We start from the raw sequence: 18,260 nt of genomic DNA, 5'->3' as shown, positions 1-18,260 counted from the left end.
GGAAATTACATATTTTTAGAGTAAAAGAGTAAGTAGCTTGAGGGAAACATCGCTTCCCTGCATTCCTTATTGCAAACAAACCCTGTGACCTTGTGGGCGTTACACTGTCAATCCTGTCTAATGGATGACGGAAATATTTAAAAAATGTTATGGAGTCCTGCCCCTTCTTTCCTCCCATCTGCATCGATCTTAGCATGTGAAACCAGTCAGGTTCGATGAGTTACCGATAAGGAAGAGCTGAAGCAAATGCTGCTTTTTCACAGCCGTAACATGACAGTCCCATTGTAATTTCCATTTATTTCATTTAAGCATTTTACAGAGTTCAGCACAGTGATCCACCCTGAAACCTGCGTGGCAGTCCCTGGAAAAATGTAAAACTTTGCATATGTCTTGTAAGGAGAAGACCGTTGTCATTGTCCCTCCTGAGGCCTCTCTGGGCTTTGCAAACTCCCTCCATCTTCCCTGAACTAATTCTGCAGTTAGATCGCTCCACCGGATGTTTGTGGGTTTACTCTCCTGAATTTTAATGTAACTGCAATGGTCGGGATCACGTGTGGTGTTTGATACAGTTCCTACGTGCAGTACCTGAAGTTCTTCTGGTCTAAAAATGAACAGGTGGATATACAAAGAGCTGAAGATTATAGAAATCTTAATATAAACATAGTTCCAAAACTATGGAGCTGATAATTATAGAGAAGAATTATTTCTATGAACAGAAAAGCACAGCGTATGAGAGCAAGAGATCTCTCTGGCCTTTCACCTGCCTCTTTTTATTTGCTTTGTCTAAAATTCAGCCTGGCAGCCTTTTCAGTTTCCATGTGGTAAACATTTTTGGGCGTTAACTCTATTGTTGTGCAATTGGTTTTGAATCCTGTCATAACTGTCAACTGTAACTATTCATGATATGATATTTTGTGTGTGGTAAGAACATATTGAGCAATGCACTTAATATTGGCTGTTACATACTGTAGCTTTTAAGAACTAAAAGCGTGCAAATGTAGCTGAAAGCACAGCAGAGTCTGATTTGCAGTTCACTTCTACTTCTAAACTTGGATTAAAGGTATAGTTGGAAGTGAATTTAGGTTTATGGCCTTTAAGTAAGTCTTAGTTCCGGCCTTCACCCTAGATGATTTTGTGTATATCACATTTTGTTCTTCTTGTCCTTCTCTGATTTTTTCCATGTGATTTGCATTGTCACGTGTTGAAGGTAGAACAAAACCCCACCGCTGTGTGCACCGTTTTCTTGATGAGTAAAAGCATCTGAGGAGAGCTGGTTTGTTTAGGAACGGGGTGTCCAAGGCAGTAAGTCACCCACTGATAGTTGATCTGGAAGTCAGTATCTATCAATACAGGGACTTAGTCGTGTTTCTTTCCCACCTTTCGCTCCCCAGGATTACTGAATGTTTTTGCATCTGATGAAATTTCCATGCACATCCACAGAACGGTGTGATTCTAAGGATAGACATTAATATTTCAGCAATATTACCATGCCTGTAGATTGCTGGAATCATTAGTGCATCTGCAGAGGAAGCCTGGATGTAGGTAGCGATTCACAGGAATGTGCAGCAAGAGGAAATCCGGACGGGAGGGACTTGTTATTGCTTTTGAAAAAATATGGGTGGGGAAAGAAAGAATGCATGTGAGTGTCCTTCCCTGGAAATCAATATTTTGAGGAAAAGGTGGGTACCACGTTAGTATAGCGTGGGGAGAAGAAAAGCTGATTGCGTCGTGGACCACGACAGTAATTTTAGAGCACTGAGTGTCATTTAGCGATGCCAAGGAGAGGTACCCAAGGCTGGATTATGGCTTGGCAGTGTCACTGCTCTGCCTTTTCGCTTGGGGGATTACCAGGCTTGTGCTTTCAACGTGCCTGGTCAAGGCTGGGCTTCTGGGACATTTCATCTTCCTCAGACTCATGCATCCATTTCTCCTGTCCCTCCCTATTCCAGAGAACAGCCCATCTTCACCACCAGAGCCCATGTCTTCCAAATTGACCCCAGCACGAAGAAGAACTGGGTTCCCGCAAGCAAGCAGGCTGTAACTGTTTCCTACTTCTATGACAGCACGAGAAACAGCTATCGGATTATCAGTGTGGATGGAGCCAAGGTAGGAGGCTGATGGTACCCTGGCGTGTTTACTGTGCGGAGAGGATTGTGACTGTCAGTCCTGGCTGAAGATAGACGTAGATGGGCTACGTAAAGCATCTACCTTCATAAATGCTCTCTTTTTTAATATGGACGCTTGTAGTGATAATTGGAAAAACATACCGCACCCTAAAAATGATTTTGCCAAACTTGATTTTATCTCTGACTAGTTTGACTTCACTGTCTTAATGAGCCAAGAGCTTTAATTGTCCAAATTGAGTCTGTAGCCCAGTATCTAAAATTGCTGTCCATACGAGATAGATAAGGCTGAGGCCTTTTCAGTGAAACTAAATATTCTTTCTAAAGGGAATGAGGAGACAGATATGTGCAGACTAGAGCTTTTAATGTAAATGCCAACTGCATATTCACTTTTGCCTGGTTGAACTTGTTTACACATTAGCACTTAATTTTCTTCAGCTTTCTCACTGCAGTTCATCAGCCTTAGGTGACAAATTAGATGTAAAGACTTTCCCTCCTTCACTGTTTTCTTCTTATTTTGTTTCACATTACCAAGCATCACGCTAAAGTGTTTCCTCTAAGAATCCTGATCAGTTGAATGGAATGGGTTGCTCAGACAACTGTTTTTATGACATAATAGGTTTATCCTTTTGATTAGTCCCCCCAGAATAACTTGTAAGGTCACTGCTTTCCCCTAGCAGACCCCAGTCAGAGGTATAAGTTAAAACATTTCACTCGTGTACAAAAGAACATCGGTCATTCCTGCCAAAGAACAAACCACAGGGCAACAGGACAAATTTATAGCCTGTTTATCTGTGTTCCTGTTCGGATGAGGATGCTAAAATATCACTGTCCTGGGAGAGAGAGATCTCAGAAATCATCCCTTAATAAAGCTTTTCTATTTGTCATTCCTGTTTCACATACTTGTTTTTCCAAACATCTCCTGTGCTGTGTTTGGTTATATATCTGCTTATAAATCAGCCATACTGCCTGCTTAAATTGATGGTAATGTTTCACTGACATCGGTACAGAGTTAATATATCACCTTCATTACAGTGTTTGTGCCGGTGTGTTCATTTCCAGAAACACCAGCTAACTGCCCTGGCTGCCTCAGTTTGCAGTCAGCACGCACAGCCTGTTCCCCTGCTGGGGAAAGCTGGGCCCCCCCAAAATTTATTTCCACTCTGGGGTTCTCCTGGGACTGCTTGGGCGAAGCTGGTGCTGGTGGCAGTGGGCTGTTGGCTTCACAAACCCAGGCAACTGTGACTTCCAAACCAAAACCGCTCTACTCGCAGCAGTGGGTCGCTTGATTTGTGAATGTGCATGCATGCATTAAGGCCAATTAATGAAAAGAAAGTAATTACTGTGTGTGGCAGGGAGAATCTGCAGGGGCAACGTGTGCCCACAGCCAGAGGGTCCTGCCCAGAACTGCAAAATGCGTGCTGAGAACATGATGGGCGTCCAAGCTTTGCTTTGTAATCCGCCCAAAAGACATTCAGAAGGAATCATCCCCCATTTTAGTGTATCCCAGAAGAAGGTGAGCTTTCCATGATTAAAATTCTCCCCTGGGGGTTCCCAAGCAAGAATCAATTCCTGGCCACATGAATTATTCCTCTTGTATTGAACCTTTGCTGATTAAGGAAGGGGTTGAACAAAGATGCTGCCTTCATGCTTGCCTCTGGAGAGTCCCCTGTTACCCTCCCTGCCTGTTTTAAGAGTGCTGATTTGGAAAAAGGAGGATATTTATAACCAGATAAGTTTAAAAGGTGCATTTCTCCCTCAAACAGCTATTGTTTAGCATTTTGACCTACTTTTCTAGCCAAGAATGAAACTGGGTAGGACTGTGAGGAGTGATATAGACAGCATCAGCTGGTGGTGTCCTGCTTTATGTACACTGCGCTTATTAGAACGAAGTCTTGTATGTCTTAGCAAATATGATGCACATTAGTATCACGGCATCGCTGTGGGCATAAGTTATCGTTGTTTTAAAAACAAAGAAAAAGGTGAAGCTCAATTAAATTAAGAGACTTGTCCCTAGAAGGATGGGGTGATGAAGGATGACTATCTCATACAACTCTCCATCCCTGTCTGAACTGCAGAGGGGCTGTTCTAACAGCTTATTTTAGGCAAACATATATGATGCACATTGACTTGCAGAGAATTCTCATTTAAATCCAACTTGCATGCAGCTGTTGGATTAATTTGGGGTTATTCTTTACCTTCTATTGACATTACATAGAAGCAATAAAAAGATTTTAAAGTGATCAAGAATACCAGGCACTTCATTTAAACATTGTTCATTGTTTGGTTGCGTAAGCAATCAAATACTTTTAAAATACTTTTAGCTTTCAGTGTGTTGCGCTGGGCAGAGTGGAGTAACATAGGGCTGCTGAAACCCATGAGCGCTGCTGTCGTGCAGAACATGGTGAAGGTGGTTGTAGGAGGGTGAAGAGGAGTGCCACAGGGCTGAAGTGAGGGATTTAGGGAATCACCGAGCCCGTGTGTTTAAAGGTGGAGATATTGGGAACTCGTTTTTTGAGCGTGGCTGTCAGAGGGGCAGAGGAGTTGCTTGGCTCTGCTGCCGGCACAGACCCTGCCTTGGGGTCCTTACCCATTACCAAGAGATGGGGAATAACAGAAGGTCCCGGCTGGCATATGCAGAGGTGGTCAAGATGGACAGTGCAGCAAAGAGGAAAATGGAACAGAAAGGGAATAGGGTAAAGGTAGGGATCGGAGTGAATTCAAGGGCGCTTAACTCTTCCCCTTGCAGAGGGGTATGCAAGAGGCTCATGCTGAAAACTAGGAGTCTAAGATGATGGAGAGAGTGCACACCTTCCAGGTGCCCACGTTTCTTCCAAATCTTCGCAGCCCAACAACAGAAAACTCCATTGAAATGCCTGGCTGTGAGAAGTGGAGAAACTAGATTCAAAACAGCTTGTACTGCTTTAATTCCTTGTCCTTCTAAAGGTAGAAGGTAATACCTTTGGGTGGAAGAGAAGACCTTTGGGCAGCCTGGTCTAGTGGGATGTCCCTGCCCGTGGCAGGGGGTTGGAACTAGATGATCTTTAAGGTCCCTTCCAACCCAAACTATTCTATGATTCTATGATAATAAGTATTGTAATTCCTGTGTCTTTCATAGAGAAATAGCTGCTGTAGACAGTAGCTTACAATTTATAGCAAAAGATTTCACAGACACCGTGCAAGTATGCACTGAATGATCTTAACCAAGATACCGTTACCAAATAATGGAAGAGATTACTATATCTTTTAATTACATTATAATTGACTTGTATGTTGTCAAAGTAATTTCATCACGATGTTTTAAGAAGTTTCTAGCCAGAGGCTGGCTGTTTAAACTGTAGAATAATGAATGCTGGAGGAAATGATACAGTAAAATGCAAGGGCACACGTTGATTCAGAGTTAATGAGGCAGGCAAGAGACTTCGCTGTATGAAAGTGCCCAATGTTGTGGGCAAAAGTCAACCCTGTTGAAAAATGACAAAACATGGTGATGATGCAGGGAGAACACGAACTCCTAAGTGCCTGGTTGCTGTGTAGCGTGCGGGGAAAGCCACACACAGAGCTCCTCATTAGAAGTGACCTACATTATTCCACCTTTTAGAGGTGAAAAGAAAGTTTGAAAGCATAAAAATTACTCAGACAGGTATCATCCATTATCCACAGGAATAATGGATGGTAGTGCCCTGTTTCTTGGGTTTGTTTATTTTTTGTAAATAGGAAATATGTGTTATCCAAACGTTATGGAGGAAGGGGAAAGGATGAGAAACTTGTTTGATCTCAGAAGGAAATATGATCCCTCAGAAACAAGGCTGTGTTTTCATTTTCAGATGTTCAGATGTTATATTTCTACAGAACCTGTGATTACAACAACATAACTTTTATCTTTTGAGAAATAAGCGGTTAATAAGGAATAAGAAGCTATCTTAAAAATTAACAGCCAGCAATAAAGTGTATAGTGAGACATTCTGAGACAGCAGCAGCAAAGAGACACAGCAAGAGTCATCTCGGAATGCCAGTCCTAAGTTGTCTCTGTGAAATGCTTAATCAGATGAGTAGAAAAAATTAAAATTGGGGTTAAAAAGGTGAATATATTGCAGGAGTAGTTTTGCTAAATACCTGCTAGAGAAACAAAGACTTTGTGTTTCAGAGAAAAAATAAGATGTTGGCTGACACTCATTCCCAGTTGTTAGATCATTTAGAAGAGTTTATTAGCTAACAATTACCTTGAATATTGAAGATCAGTAGCTAAGTTGGGCATAAGTGTGTGAAAATATTGAAGAGAGAACCAGAAAAATCACTCTGCTGGGAAAGCAAAATCAGTGGGTCTGTTTCTGAAGTAAATCGCAATTAGGAAGAATAAGATGGGCCAAATTTTGCCAATCAGTATTCACATAATATGCCCCCAAGTGAATACAGGACGTTATGTAGTATGATGAAGCTGTTTGATGAAATGGCATCTATAGCCTTATAATGGGATCTGTCAGCGAGTGTCACACCAAGAACGGACCGTGTGATTTCCAGAGCAGAATGAAGCTGACAAGAGCAGAGCCCCAGCAGCGTGTGGGAGCAGAGACTTGGAGAAGTAAGAGAGGGTGATATGTAAATCTGCTAATATTTGATGCAGTTCTGGCTCCCTCAGTTCCTGTACCAGTCCTAATTGCTGCCTAATTTAATAGCTGCCCACCTCCTCATGACCACGCTTTTTTTGTTCTCACGGCTGGAGGCAGGCGTCCTGGGCACACGGAGAGGAAATTCAGAGTTCTTCCAGTGCTGTGTTCAGAGACTCAAAACAAATAATTTTCTTTGCCCATGGAAATGGAATTATTTTAAGACATAGTTGTTAAAAATATCCTAGGGTATTTTGCCAAAAGGTGACTCTTAGATGTAAGAAGCTTTCCTTCCACACACGAAAAGAATTGCAGGGTATGGTAGCACGGGTGAAATTCCTTCATCTAGCTAGTGCTTTATGTTCTTTTTTTTTTTCTTTCATTGACGTAAATTTAGCTATTAAATCAATAGCAACTCTTTCTCAGGAAAAACCTACCGAGTAATTTAGATATTACAGAGTTTTTTGAACTGAATTATAAAAGGCTTCTGTCAATGCGTACCTCGCCAGCGCCCTGTGTTGGTGTGGCGCCTCTAACTGCGCCTCTAAGACCTCATGGACCTGATTTGTGATAATGCGTAGTGGAAGCGATCACACCGCCTTCTCTCTTGACATTCGAAGTATCAGTGTATTGTTTGCCTGACCCCGCGCTCAATGAATTAAGTGAAGTAATGTAGCATGGTTTATATTTTTTAAATTACTGTTTTTAAAAAAATACAGTATTTTTTTACCTATCTAAATTTTCAGGTTTAATAGTTTTGTAGTGAAATGATCAGGGGATGTTTTATAGCCTTGGATAGCAAAAGATAAAAGGTTATAAAAGAACATGGAAAATGACATTAGAAAGTGGTGTATTGCCTTTTCTTTTAACGTGTATAGAGAAATCGTGAATTAAATGCTACGAGTCTGCAAAATGTGGGTGAGCATATATATGTGTTTTGTCAAAGGGACAGAGATTCTTTTATTTCCAGCTTTGCCTGCCCTAGTTTTATTTATGGCCGTGGCTTGTCAGGAGTGCTGTGTGCATCCCAGAGGAGTGCGGTGCTGCTGGGGTCCGAGCTGGCTGCCCAGTGCCTCCTGAAATGCTGACAAGGCCCGCTCCTCTCCCTGAAGATTATTTTGCTGACTATGGACTATGATTTCCAGAGAACCCCTGCTGGTAAAATCTGATTAAATTAGCAGATAATATTTTTTTTTATACCACCATCTTTACTGTTAGTAACTGAGATGAGTATTTCTTTTTTTTCAAAACTTATTCTGCTGTGCAGTTTTTTGCCCTTTGTGCTGGTTATTCCAGACTGGGTGCAAAATCCCTTCTTTTCTGGTCATTGGAGATAGAGTGCCAACCATAAAATGAGTGTCAGGAAAGCGTGGGCTTGATGCTACTTATGGCACTGAGAACCAACACATAAAAAAGACCTTTCGTCAAAAGCCAACATAGGCCCTTTGTTACTGTTTGAAGAGCCCAAAAGACATATCCCAGCTTAAGAGTGACACGACATTAGGGTAATCCGGTGGAAAGGTGACCAGGTTTTGGCCTCTGGAGTTCTGAGCTGACTGATGAAGTATTCCTGTATTCGTGGCCATACCTGTCCACAAAAGAAACCTTCATATGCCATAAAAAAGATTTCCCATACCGACTGACTACTGTAATACAGAAATTTGAGCGTATTTGATGGCCGCCTTCTTCTCTTTATCGTAATATGTTAAGTACTTCGTGAACTATTGGAGCTAATTTCAACATGATTAGTAGCACTGGAGATGATGCTGGAACCATAAAAGAGTAATTCCAACAAATGGAACTAATTAATCCCCCCCATAAAAGAGTAGAACATCTTTTAAAATACAAAAACACGGTATAAAATATAATTTTAATGCATAATCCTGTCTTCCAGCATGCAGTTTATGTGCAGGTTATAATAAACATCTCATTGCTTTTATATTAGTGAGATGAATGTTAAGTAAAAACGTTAGTTGTGATTTTATGATCTTTATACAAATACCATATAATAGATAGGTACTTTACCATTGAGACTGAGCAACTATAATTTCAGCGCCTGTATGCTGTGAAACTATACTAGAACCTTTAAAATAATTTGATATTTAATCCACTCTCATCGGATGAGCGCATTTCACGAGGCAGCTGCAGTGTGGACTTTTCTCGGTTCAGGTTTCCCAGCCCATGCCGGAGAACAATGCTCATCTACCAGAAACAAGTTCTAGTACCAATTGTACTAAACAAAGTACTTTGTAAAAGATGCCTGAAGAGTCTCTAGCTGCTTTTTGCAGCCCCTTTTGGGCTTGTGCTTGCTGTAAATAACGAAGCTGGATCGGGCAGCTCTGGGAGAGGCAGCTGCTCCTTTTGTAGTGAAGTTCTCCATCATTTTGTATGATAAGCAGAATAAAAGCAGGAGAATCATCTCCCTGCCCTGAGTCATAGCACATCAGCCTAACCTAAGCTTGGACTGAGCTCTCTCGTTCAGGCAGTGAAACAACTTGCAGTAAATAATATTTTTATTGTGCTGGTTTTAATGGGTATTTCCAGATTTCATTTATAGATGTTAAAATTGTGGTGATGCAGCCTCCAGGAGGAAGGATTCAGGGATAACTCTGGGTTTAAGGAAAATCTGCTATCAGTGGGTGATGCTTGTGCCATCCAGGCAGAGGTTGTTGCTCCGGTGAAGGCTGAGGTGCGGGTGTAGCGGCAGGAAGGTGTCTGCATGGCATGGCCAGTCAGGCACCGCGAGAGCACGGGGTGTATGCAAAGTGTTATGCTCCAAAGGGGTCCTGTGAAGATATAAATTCTTCAGCATGTGGACTATCAAAGAGAACTGTGAATGCTGGGGTTAATGGAAGTTGGAGCAGGACAGATGCAGATAGAAAATGAAAGGCACACTTAAAACTGAGGATCAGTGCCTACATGAGGTCAACACAGCAGAATGTGCACTGGATCGATCCTGCTGCTGCGTAGACGAGGACTTCACATTCTTCTCAAAGACATCTTTGAAATAATAGTGAATAAAATTAAGGAAAATAACAGTCCCGGTGATCTTGAAGTGTTTGTGTTCTCTGTGTTTATGGTGTGCTTAGCTTGGGTAAAGTTACTTGAGTTTTTGTTTCTGTCTGGATGTTAAAATTACTTGAGAGCATTTTCTTTAGAAATCAGTGATGAAGAAATGTAACAGAAAGGGGAAGCAGAGCTGTCAGCTAAGGATGAGACCACCCACTTGCATCAGCCTTTATTTGCTTAACATGATATCAGGTGTTCAGAAACTCAGTCTGAGAGGAGGTGCAGGATTTAATAAGTGGGAGGACAGCACATGGCCTGAAGTTGTGCCTGCAGGAGAATTTTCAGCAGTCACCAAGACTGGTTTAGGTGGGTAGAGCTAGTAACATAGGGTGTGCTTGTGCACAGGTCCTTGAGTGTTCAGAGTATAAATGTTAGGGCAGAACTGCAGTGGTAATTTCAGAATTGCTAATACTGCTGGACATGAGCTGCACAAACAAGACCTGGGGCTGCAGGTGAAAGAGCTTGTCAAAACCTGAGAGGTGGAGCAAAGTAAATGCTGGGAAATTTTGTGGGTCCTTTGAGACTATATCAACCAGAAATCCTGATCATCTGCTGAGGATGTGTTTTGATTTTTTAAGAAAAGAAAGTCTAGAGCTATAGAACTCATATCACTTAAATACTCATCTCTTTCCAAGTTATTAACTTTGAAATGTGAAAAATCCTCTGTTCACTGTCTGGATTATTTCTGGGACTTAATCCCTCAGAAGCTGGTTAGTAAGCTTAGGAGAAAAGATAATAAAGTGCTGGCAACAGCTGTATCCTTGACAGAAGAGCAGAAGCACATCTGCCACTGTTTGATCCTGTCTGGCTTATTCTCGTACTTGTATGTACAGTGCATGCGGGTGTCACTCAGTGGAAAGACCACACTACTAAATCCAAGAGATCAGTGCTGCAGAAACATTTTCATGAATGCAATTTGTTAGTCTCTAAAAAGACAGAAAAGAGAGCACCACTATCCAGAAAGTAGAGAAACTTTGGTCTGGGTAGGTTTTCCATAAAATTTCTTGCAAAAGCTCTGTAAAACAAAGTGTTTGAGCACGTAACTGCCTCCCACAGGGTTGTTTCTGATCACCAGACTCGAGCATGAATGTGGCATCTGAACATGCTGAAGGGGTTAATTAAACCATATGATGTTATTGTAAAGAAACCTTGTATCAAGCAAAGGATGCCTGTTCCAGGTCATGGTCCTTGAACTTAGCAAGGTTTTTGGAGAATCCATAATAAATTTTTGGTGAAAATAACCCATGCCTGTAGTTAGGTGAAAATTGAGGAGAAATTTAAGAGTTTTAGTAACATCATTAACACAGGCACAGCGTGGTAGAGGTTGCAAATGCATTCCATTTTTGGTTTCATCGGTTGCTCAAAGCAAAACCTGAAATAGGCACATTTAAAGGTGGTAAAAGCTTTCATAGCTGCTCACCAGACTCCAGGCAGCACAGTGGTGCTCGGTTTGCTTGTGGGTTTTGCTTTGTGGTGCCTTTTTGTTCCAAAAGAACTTACGAGGAGGCTGAGGAACCATGTGCCCAAAGGTGAGCTGAGCACATGCTCCAACCCCTTGAACTTCACACAGCCTCCTCCCAGGGTACGAGGGACTTGCATCAAAAATTGCAATAAATGAGCACTGGTTATAATCTGGGTAAATATTTTTACTCCCTCTTTTTAAAAGTTCAGCGTCTGAAAGTAATAAAAATTCCTATAAGCTGCGCTTTGTGAAACTCTTAAGGATTGCTTGTCCAATGAAAATACTATAGGAATTATTTGTTCCTTTCTTCCCCCCTGCTGTAGTGCCGGAGGTATCTAATACTTGGAAATCCCTGTTTGGAGAATTAGTGTATCAGACATTCTAATCAAGTCATGCCAGATGGAGTTTATAAATAAACTGTGCAGCATTGTGTATTCTTAAAATTCGAGCAGTAAACATAATTCAAGGCAATATTTTCCTAGTTAGAAAAAAGTAATTCCCAAACATGGCTTCTTTCTTGATTCTGGATTGCGAGGTTGCAGCCAAGGGCACGGTGGTTGTTAGATGGCAGATGAGGAATAATACAAATGACTGTCAACCATTAAATACTACCTGAAATCCAAAGCTAATAGTTCCTGAAGAGTGAACAGGGTGATCATATGAGCTCCACCTAGCTTTGTTTTCTAACAGCAAAATAAGACATGAGATGTTTCTGAGGATGCAGGAGGTTTGGTATTTCATGTCGTAGTTTCTCATAGATAACTTACATCTTTGGTTATGCTAGTGTATTGCTCCAAAATGTTGGTAGACATGGTTGCCTTTGATTGTCATCTAGCAATGTCAATCATTGCCTTTGATTGACATCTAGTGATTGTCATCACTGCTAGATGACAATCAAAGGCAACCATGTCTACCAACATTTGAGGTGCTTTAGGAGATGCCAAGTAGATCCTAACATCTCCTAAAACTAATGTACCTGCCCTTCTTGGACATTCCTTACGCCAAGGGGCACTTTTTCCAGATTTTAGAGAAGAATCAAGAAGTTATCCCATTGCTGACCACTCGCTGGGGTGTGTAGGTTGTTAAAGAGTAGGGGGAGGAGTCTTTAATGATGCCGCATGGCCATGTTTTTTCTGACTTCTGCAAAGAGACCTTCAGGCTTAAGTGAATCTGTTGTCGTACAGCTTGAAGGATACAGAAGATGTTTGGTGCTTAAATGATTTGTATAGGTGTGTGGTTATAATCTACACAAAGCCTACATGCTTTTATTAAATCCTCCAAAGCATGAATGTGATATATCAATGGGGTTTTTTTAATTGTATCTCATTGTAGATAAAGCAACATTCTCCTTCACACCATTTTTAGTCATGAGGACAAAAGCAGCATCTCCACTCTTTCTTGTCCCTGTCTCTGAGAATTTAGGAATGTTGTTTCTCATGTGAAAATAACACACAAGCATCGTGGTTTGTATATTTTATAAGATGTTGCATGAAATTCCTGGGTGACAATTTGTTCCAGTGTAGAGGGTTTGAAAACCCTTGCTGTAGATCTGCTTCATGGAACAGCTGCTGGTGCTTTGAATTGGGTGGGTGGGTGGATGTGTGTGCTGTGCCTGAAAGGAAAAGAATTCTAGTCAGATGTCAAAGCAAAAATAGGAGATTTTAGAGATTTAGACTGGGCGGAGGAGGTGGGAAGCCAACTCTGCGGAGATGTTAATTACCTTGGGAAGAAAAAGAGCGCAGTGGAGTAGGTGTAGCAGGAGATTTACTTAATACAATTCACATAATCATGAACCCACTTCCGTTGCATTTAGACAGGTTCGCAGTGAGAGCGTTACAACAGAAATGTTTTACCAGAGGAAAAACAGTTATTAATCTTTTTATTGGAGAGAGGGGCTATTTTTATATCTCTTCATGAAGGAGGACAAGAACTGTATGGTTTTTGTTTGATTTGTTGGCTTTTGGGGTTAAAAATGAACGTTGTCACTCATTGAATTATCCTGGGGACACGAGGTGATGCAAGATGAAAAAAAGCTATGTGCAACTATAGAAATGGCCCTTTTCCCCAGAAAGCAAGCAGCTTTATCCATAAAACGTGAGTCTCCTCCCTCAGAAGAAGCTCAGGCTGGGAAATGAATGCTTCGGACTGCAGCACATCCTCTGTGGCTTGGAAGACATCCTGATATCTTCCTCCTTGCAGAGTGCAGAGGAATTACTGTGGCTCCACTTCCACTCTTGTCTCCTGCAGAAATACGCGATGGGTGAAATAGCTGCTGTTCTGGTTAACTGTGTAGAACAGAAACTCTTGAAAAGCAGTACCTGGCCAACCTTACTAGCACTGTAGGGATGAAACAAAGAGTAACCAGAGCAAGAGTCTGGTAGTAGATGTCCTGCCAACTATTGCTTGTCCTGTGCTCTGCCCACCCTGTTGTGCAGAAACGATGGAGCAGAGCAGGAGGAACCCAATGCTGCTCTTAACATATGTTTCCAGTGCTCTCATTCTAATTAATTCATACCCTCAGCCTGTCCCAGGTAAAGCACCATGTATGTGTCAAGCGTAGCAGATAAAGCAAAGCTAGAACAAGTGCCATTGCTATTTTTAATTTTCCAGGGTCATTTCTTTTTTAAGGACCTTCTACAAAGACTTAGCAGGAAGGGAAGGGGGAAAAATTTGATCACATCTGCTGGCTCTGATTTGTAAAACAGCTATAATTAATCCTCCTGCATTACAGGTTCACCATTTTGGCCAAAGCCTTTTCTTTCTTTCACGCCCAAGTTCTTATGCTGCTGTGAGCATATTTTTGTGCTGCTCCTGCTTTACTCTGTTAGGTGGCCTTGGGAAGGGACTCTCTTTTTTTTTTCCCTTTCATAGCACTGTCTTGATTAACATTGTGTGTGTGTGCTGAACTAAAACTGAGATGGTTCATCACCGCTGAAATATTGGTGAACAGATGTTACATCTATAAGTCTAGAAGCTCTCAGCATAGATAGGAAGGATGGTGGATAGCAAAGGATAATGCCCATCATGGAAACGTGGGTGGGTTAATTCCACAAGGGAATTTGCTGAACGTCTGGGGCCGAAGGAGAATTTCTTGACAAATCCATCCCTTTCTCATCTCCACATCCAGTGTGACAAGCCCTTCTGATTTATGTTGACTTGATGAACTGGAAGAACCTGCTGAGCCTGTGGTAGCTGTGGCCAGAGGATTAGCAGCTTCTTTCCCTCTTCAGTTCTCTTTTTAGATTGGGATACATCTCTGCTGAAGATTAGCAGCCTGGTGGGTTGGGGAAATGAAATTTCACAAGGGCTGCAAACTGGAAAGTGCATATTCAGAGGTGTGAAAATGAAATGGGGAGGTTTTAAGGTAGTGACTTCTTAATAATTAGATCCTGTGGCCTCAAGGCTTGGGGCTTTTCTGGAGATGAGGTTACTTCAGAGGAACAAGTGATGTGAATTTAATGGGGAAATTCCAGAATAATTCCTAATCCAGCTGTCCCAGAGTAAGGGCCTCTTTTCTATTTTAATTTAACATCATTCCAGAATATATTGGCTGATATATTGGTTAGCTGTTTTGACAGCTGTTGTTTCAGTCTTTTCCCAGGTAGAGAAGCTTGTGGCAGGGCTGGCTGCATTGGCTCATTGACCCCTTTGGCAGATGTCTCATCAGAGGAAGCCGATTCCTGCGGACGCGTTTGCCCTCCTCTTTGGGGCTGTGATGGTGGCTCTGCCGGATGCCCATTGCGATCGCTGCTCTCTTTCCCCTGGAGCTGAGCTTGCTCTTGTCTCTGCTTTTCTCCCTGGTGAATCCTGGTGAGCCAGGGCTGATGTGACATGGGCGTATGCTGTGAGCCAAGCTGGCAAACCCCATGTGCTGCCCCAGCTCCGCTCCCTCTGTACTCCAGCCAACCAACACACACATTCACCTTATGTTCATGAAACATTGACTTGGGAAAATATATTTTCAGGAGTCACATTGTCTTTTCCCCTTTTGTTTGCTGTTGTGGTACGGGGGGTGTGAGAAGGGGACCCCCTAAGTACTCAAAGCATCTGCTAAAAGAAATGTCAGCTGTATATATGGACACTGCTCATATATTGTGAGCAGCATGAGCTGCCAATACATTTTTTTTCCTTCTACACACTCGGGTCATCTTCTGACCTCTCCCTGCTTGATTTATTTGGCAGTTTCTCTCCGTGGGAAGGCAGCGAAATGGGTGTGTTACAGCCTGTGAATGTTCTGCTCTATGCCAGCTTATTTGCATTCACTTTTATCAGATGAATATACCCGGTGTGTCTCTAAATGTCTGGAATAATTTCTGGTTGATGTAGCATTACCTTGTACTGAGAACATTCTTCTGTGTCATCTTCAAATAAAAATTTAGATTTGCCAGGATTTTTTTCCTCCCAAAGGAAGTGAAATTAGTATGAGATTTTGTTTGACTTATGCAGATGTATCAGGGATGTTTGCCATCTGATACACTTGCATGTAGATGAGAGCAAAAGCAGATATTTTTTTTGCTCCTAACTGCATGTAGACAACCCAGTCAGCATGATGAATGAGTTTATTATTCTGTAAGGTCCTTACTATATTATGCTTCTTTTTGCTTTTCTCTTTAGGGAGTACTCTTTAACCACTTCAGGGATTGATTGCATTTGATTAGAGAATAGTTTGTCTTTTGAATCCGTTATCCTGGATGAAAGTACGGAAGTTTATTCCATTTTCTGATGCAGCTGGACTTGGACTGTGTGCTTGCTACATGCATGAGGGCCAAAAGCAAAGTTATTTTGTAAGAGCCCATTTGAATTGATAAGTGGCTTTTTCTTACGGAATTATAATACTGGATTGCAGTTAGGGATGAAAAAGAGCCCATGGGCTCATCCTGCCTACAACAGCTTTCAAGTATGTCCTTTCCCTTCTGTGCCCATCCTCTCAGCTCCTTCTTCCTTTTGAAACTGAAAGTTCTGGCTCATCCTTTTATCAAAAAAAGAATTTTTTTCCCAGTTTGTTTGAAGTTTCCTGCTGTGGTGGCTACAAATGCTTCCTCTGCCTTCTGGTCTGGCTGGAGATCTTCTGTCTGGGAGATGGAGGAGTGGTGAGGAGTGCTTTCCTTCTCATCTCATAGCCAAGGGTGAGCTGGCCTTGGGAGGGGGTCTAGGCTGGATTAGCTGGGAGGAGCACTTGCAAGCCTTGCTCTCCATCATTCTTTGAAATCATAATGTCCTTTCTTTGTCCTAAATACAACCAACATGATCGATCCTTGGCCAGCGTAGTGGCTCTGCTGTGAGGAGGTGACCAGATTTACATGGAAGCGAATGTACAGGCTAACGTGCCGAAAGTTTAATGTTCCAGCATCTTCCTGTGAGCGTGATGGAGTGAGGATGGGAAGGCAGATCGGGTTGATAAGTGCAGTGTGCCCACATCCAACTCCTCTGAGCGGTTTCTGTGAGCTCTGATTTAATCTCCTAAGCTTCTATTTCGGTTTTCGCTTCTCTGTAGGAATGCAGCATTTCTGAAGTGCCTGCCTAACAGAGAGGAATTTAAGGAAAAAAACAGTAGAGCCAGCTTCTAGGCAGTTTCACTAATTGCAGCCTGTTATAAATTTAACAGATGAACTGTCAGTTTCTTGAAGGTGTGTGATCACCACAACCTTTTCATGGATTCTCTGCTGGCTATAGAAAAACATAACCTTTAAGGTGCTAAGCTAATGTAGTGCATTTTATTGCTCACTACATTGCTTCTTGGTTTACAGTTTACAGGCTTCCTTATTCCTTTTATCACATCTTTGATGATATTGGACTGGGGTCTAAAATATATCTTTGATGTGGTTTTTTTATATATTTGTATTTACTCAATGATTATTGTAGGAGGCATGGAAGAATTTTTTTTCTTCTCAGAATCTGCTTTCAGCGAGTGAAGCTTTTGCTTTTCAATAAAACAGGTCATTTTATTAGTTTTCCCCCACAGATGTCTAATTTGATTTGCACAGTAGGACTGAAATAATACTTTGTATCACTTCAGATTTGTAAGTATTTCATAGCTTCCAAAATAAATTCTGTAACTTGAGAAGCTAAACGCTTGTAAGTAGTTCAGCTGTCTCATGTAAGATTTTTAAAGAAGGAATATACATATAGCACTTTCCTTAAAGTTTTTTGGAAAGCATCCTGATTTTTTTTGGGTTGTTGGTAGATTTTGCTTAGGGACATGGTTTAAGAGAGTGTTAGGAATGGTTGGACTCGATGATCCCGTGGGTCCTTTCCAACCTTGTGATTCTATGATTCTATGATTTTCCTCCTGCTCTTGTGACTCTCTGTATCATGCAGTCCTCATATCCTCATACTCCTTTTGCATTGTTAAAACCCTGCATAAAATCTTTGATTTTCTTTTAATTTAAGTCTCTGAAGTGACACTTAGATTTTACATTGGCTGCATTTCTGCTGTGTGACGTAACTGGAGGAGGGCACATCTGGGTGGTTTTGCTTCTATGCTTATACCTCTGCCTGTCAACCGGCCGTTCAAAAAGATATTTTGACCCTGAAAGCTGATGTTTGCCTGGTGTGTGTTGGCCCGCGCTGGTTGCAGAGTCACCTCTCCACCTTTCTTGCCCTGTGTATTCCCACACAGAAACCAAGCTCAGGGGTGCCAACCACCTGGCCCTCCTCTGGGTTGATCTTTTTGGTGACAGAGTCAGTGGCAGACAATGGTATGTTTATTTGAAAGGTGTGGTGCAAAAAGAGGGAACCGCTGGCGCTGAGGAGTTCCTAAGAAAGCAAATCAAAGCCTCAGCACAGAGGTCAGAAGTTAGGGAGGGGCAGAGGTGATCTTTTCTCTGTTAAGTTTAATTCACACTTTTTGCTAAATGTAAATGATAGCTTAGGGAAAAAGCTGCTTGGAATACATAGTAAATTATGTTGCCAGGATACTTCCTGATCATGTTAATTAAACTGTCCCACGGATTTGGCTTAATTACTGCATAATTTGCATATTGGAAAGGATGGTACACA

General features: G+C 41.8%; 2 protein-coding genes across 2 annotated transcripts in view; one reads left to right on the top strand and one right to left on the bottom strand.

Moving 5' to 3' along the window:
- Positions 1–18,260, top strand: part of HOMER2 (homer scaffold protein 2) — a 60,133-nt gene that overhangs the window by 24,063 nt on the left and 17,810 nt on the right. Inside the window, exon 2 of the mRNA XM_054078269.1 lies at positions 1,950–2,106. Coding sequence (XP_053934244.1) covers positions 1,950–2,106 — 157 coding nt within the window. The remainder of the gene's footprint in view (positions 1–1,949; positions 2,107–18,260) is intronic.
- Positions 1–18,260, bottom strand: part of RAMAC (RNA guanine-7 methyltransferase activating subunit) — a 73,355-nt gene that overhangs the window by 49,660 nt on the left and 5,435 nt on the right. The gene's annotated exons all lie outside the window — the stretch shown is intronic.

The sequence above is a fragment of the Cuculus canorus genome, chromosome 12, assembly GCF_017976375.1.
Source record: "Cuculus canorus isolate bCucCan1 chromosome 12, bCucCan1.pri, whole genome shotgun sequence".
NCBI lineage: Eukaryota > Metazoa > Chordata > Aves > Cuculiformes > Cuculidae > Cuculus > Cuculus canorus.
Note: the sequence above shows the minus strand (reverse complement) of the source record. Positions and strands in the feature narration are given on the sequence as shown.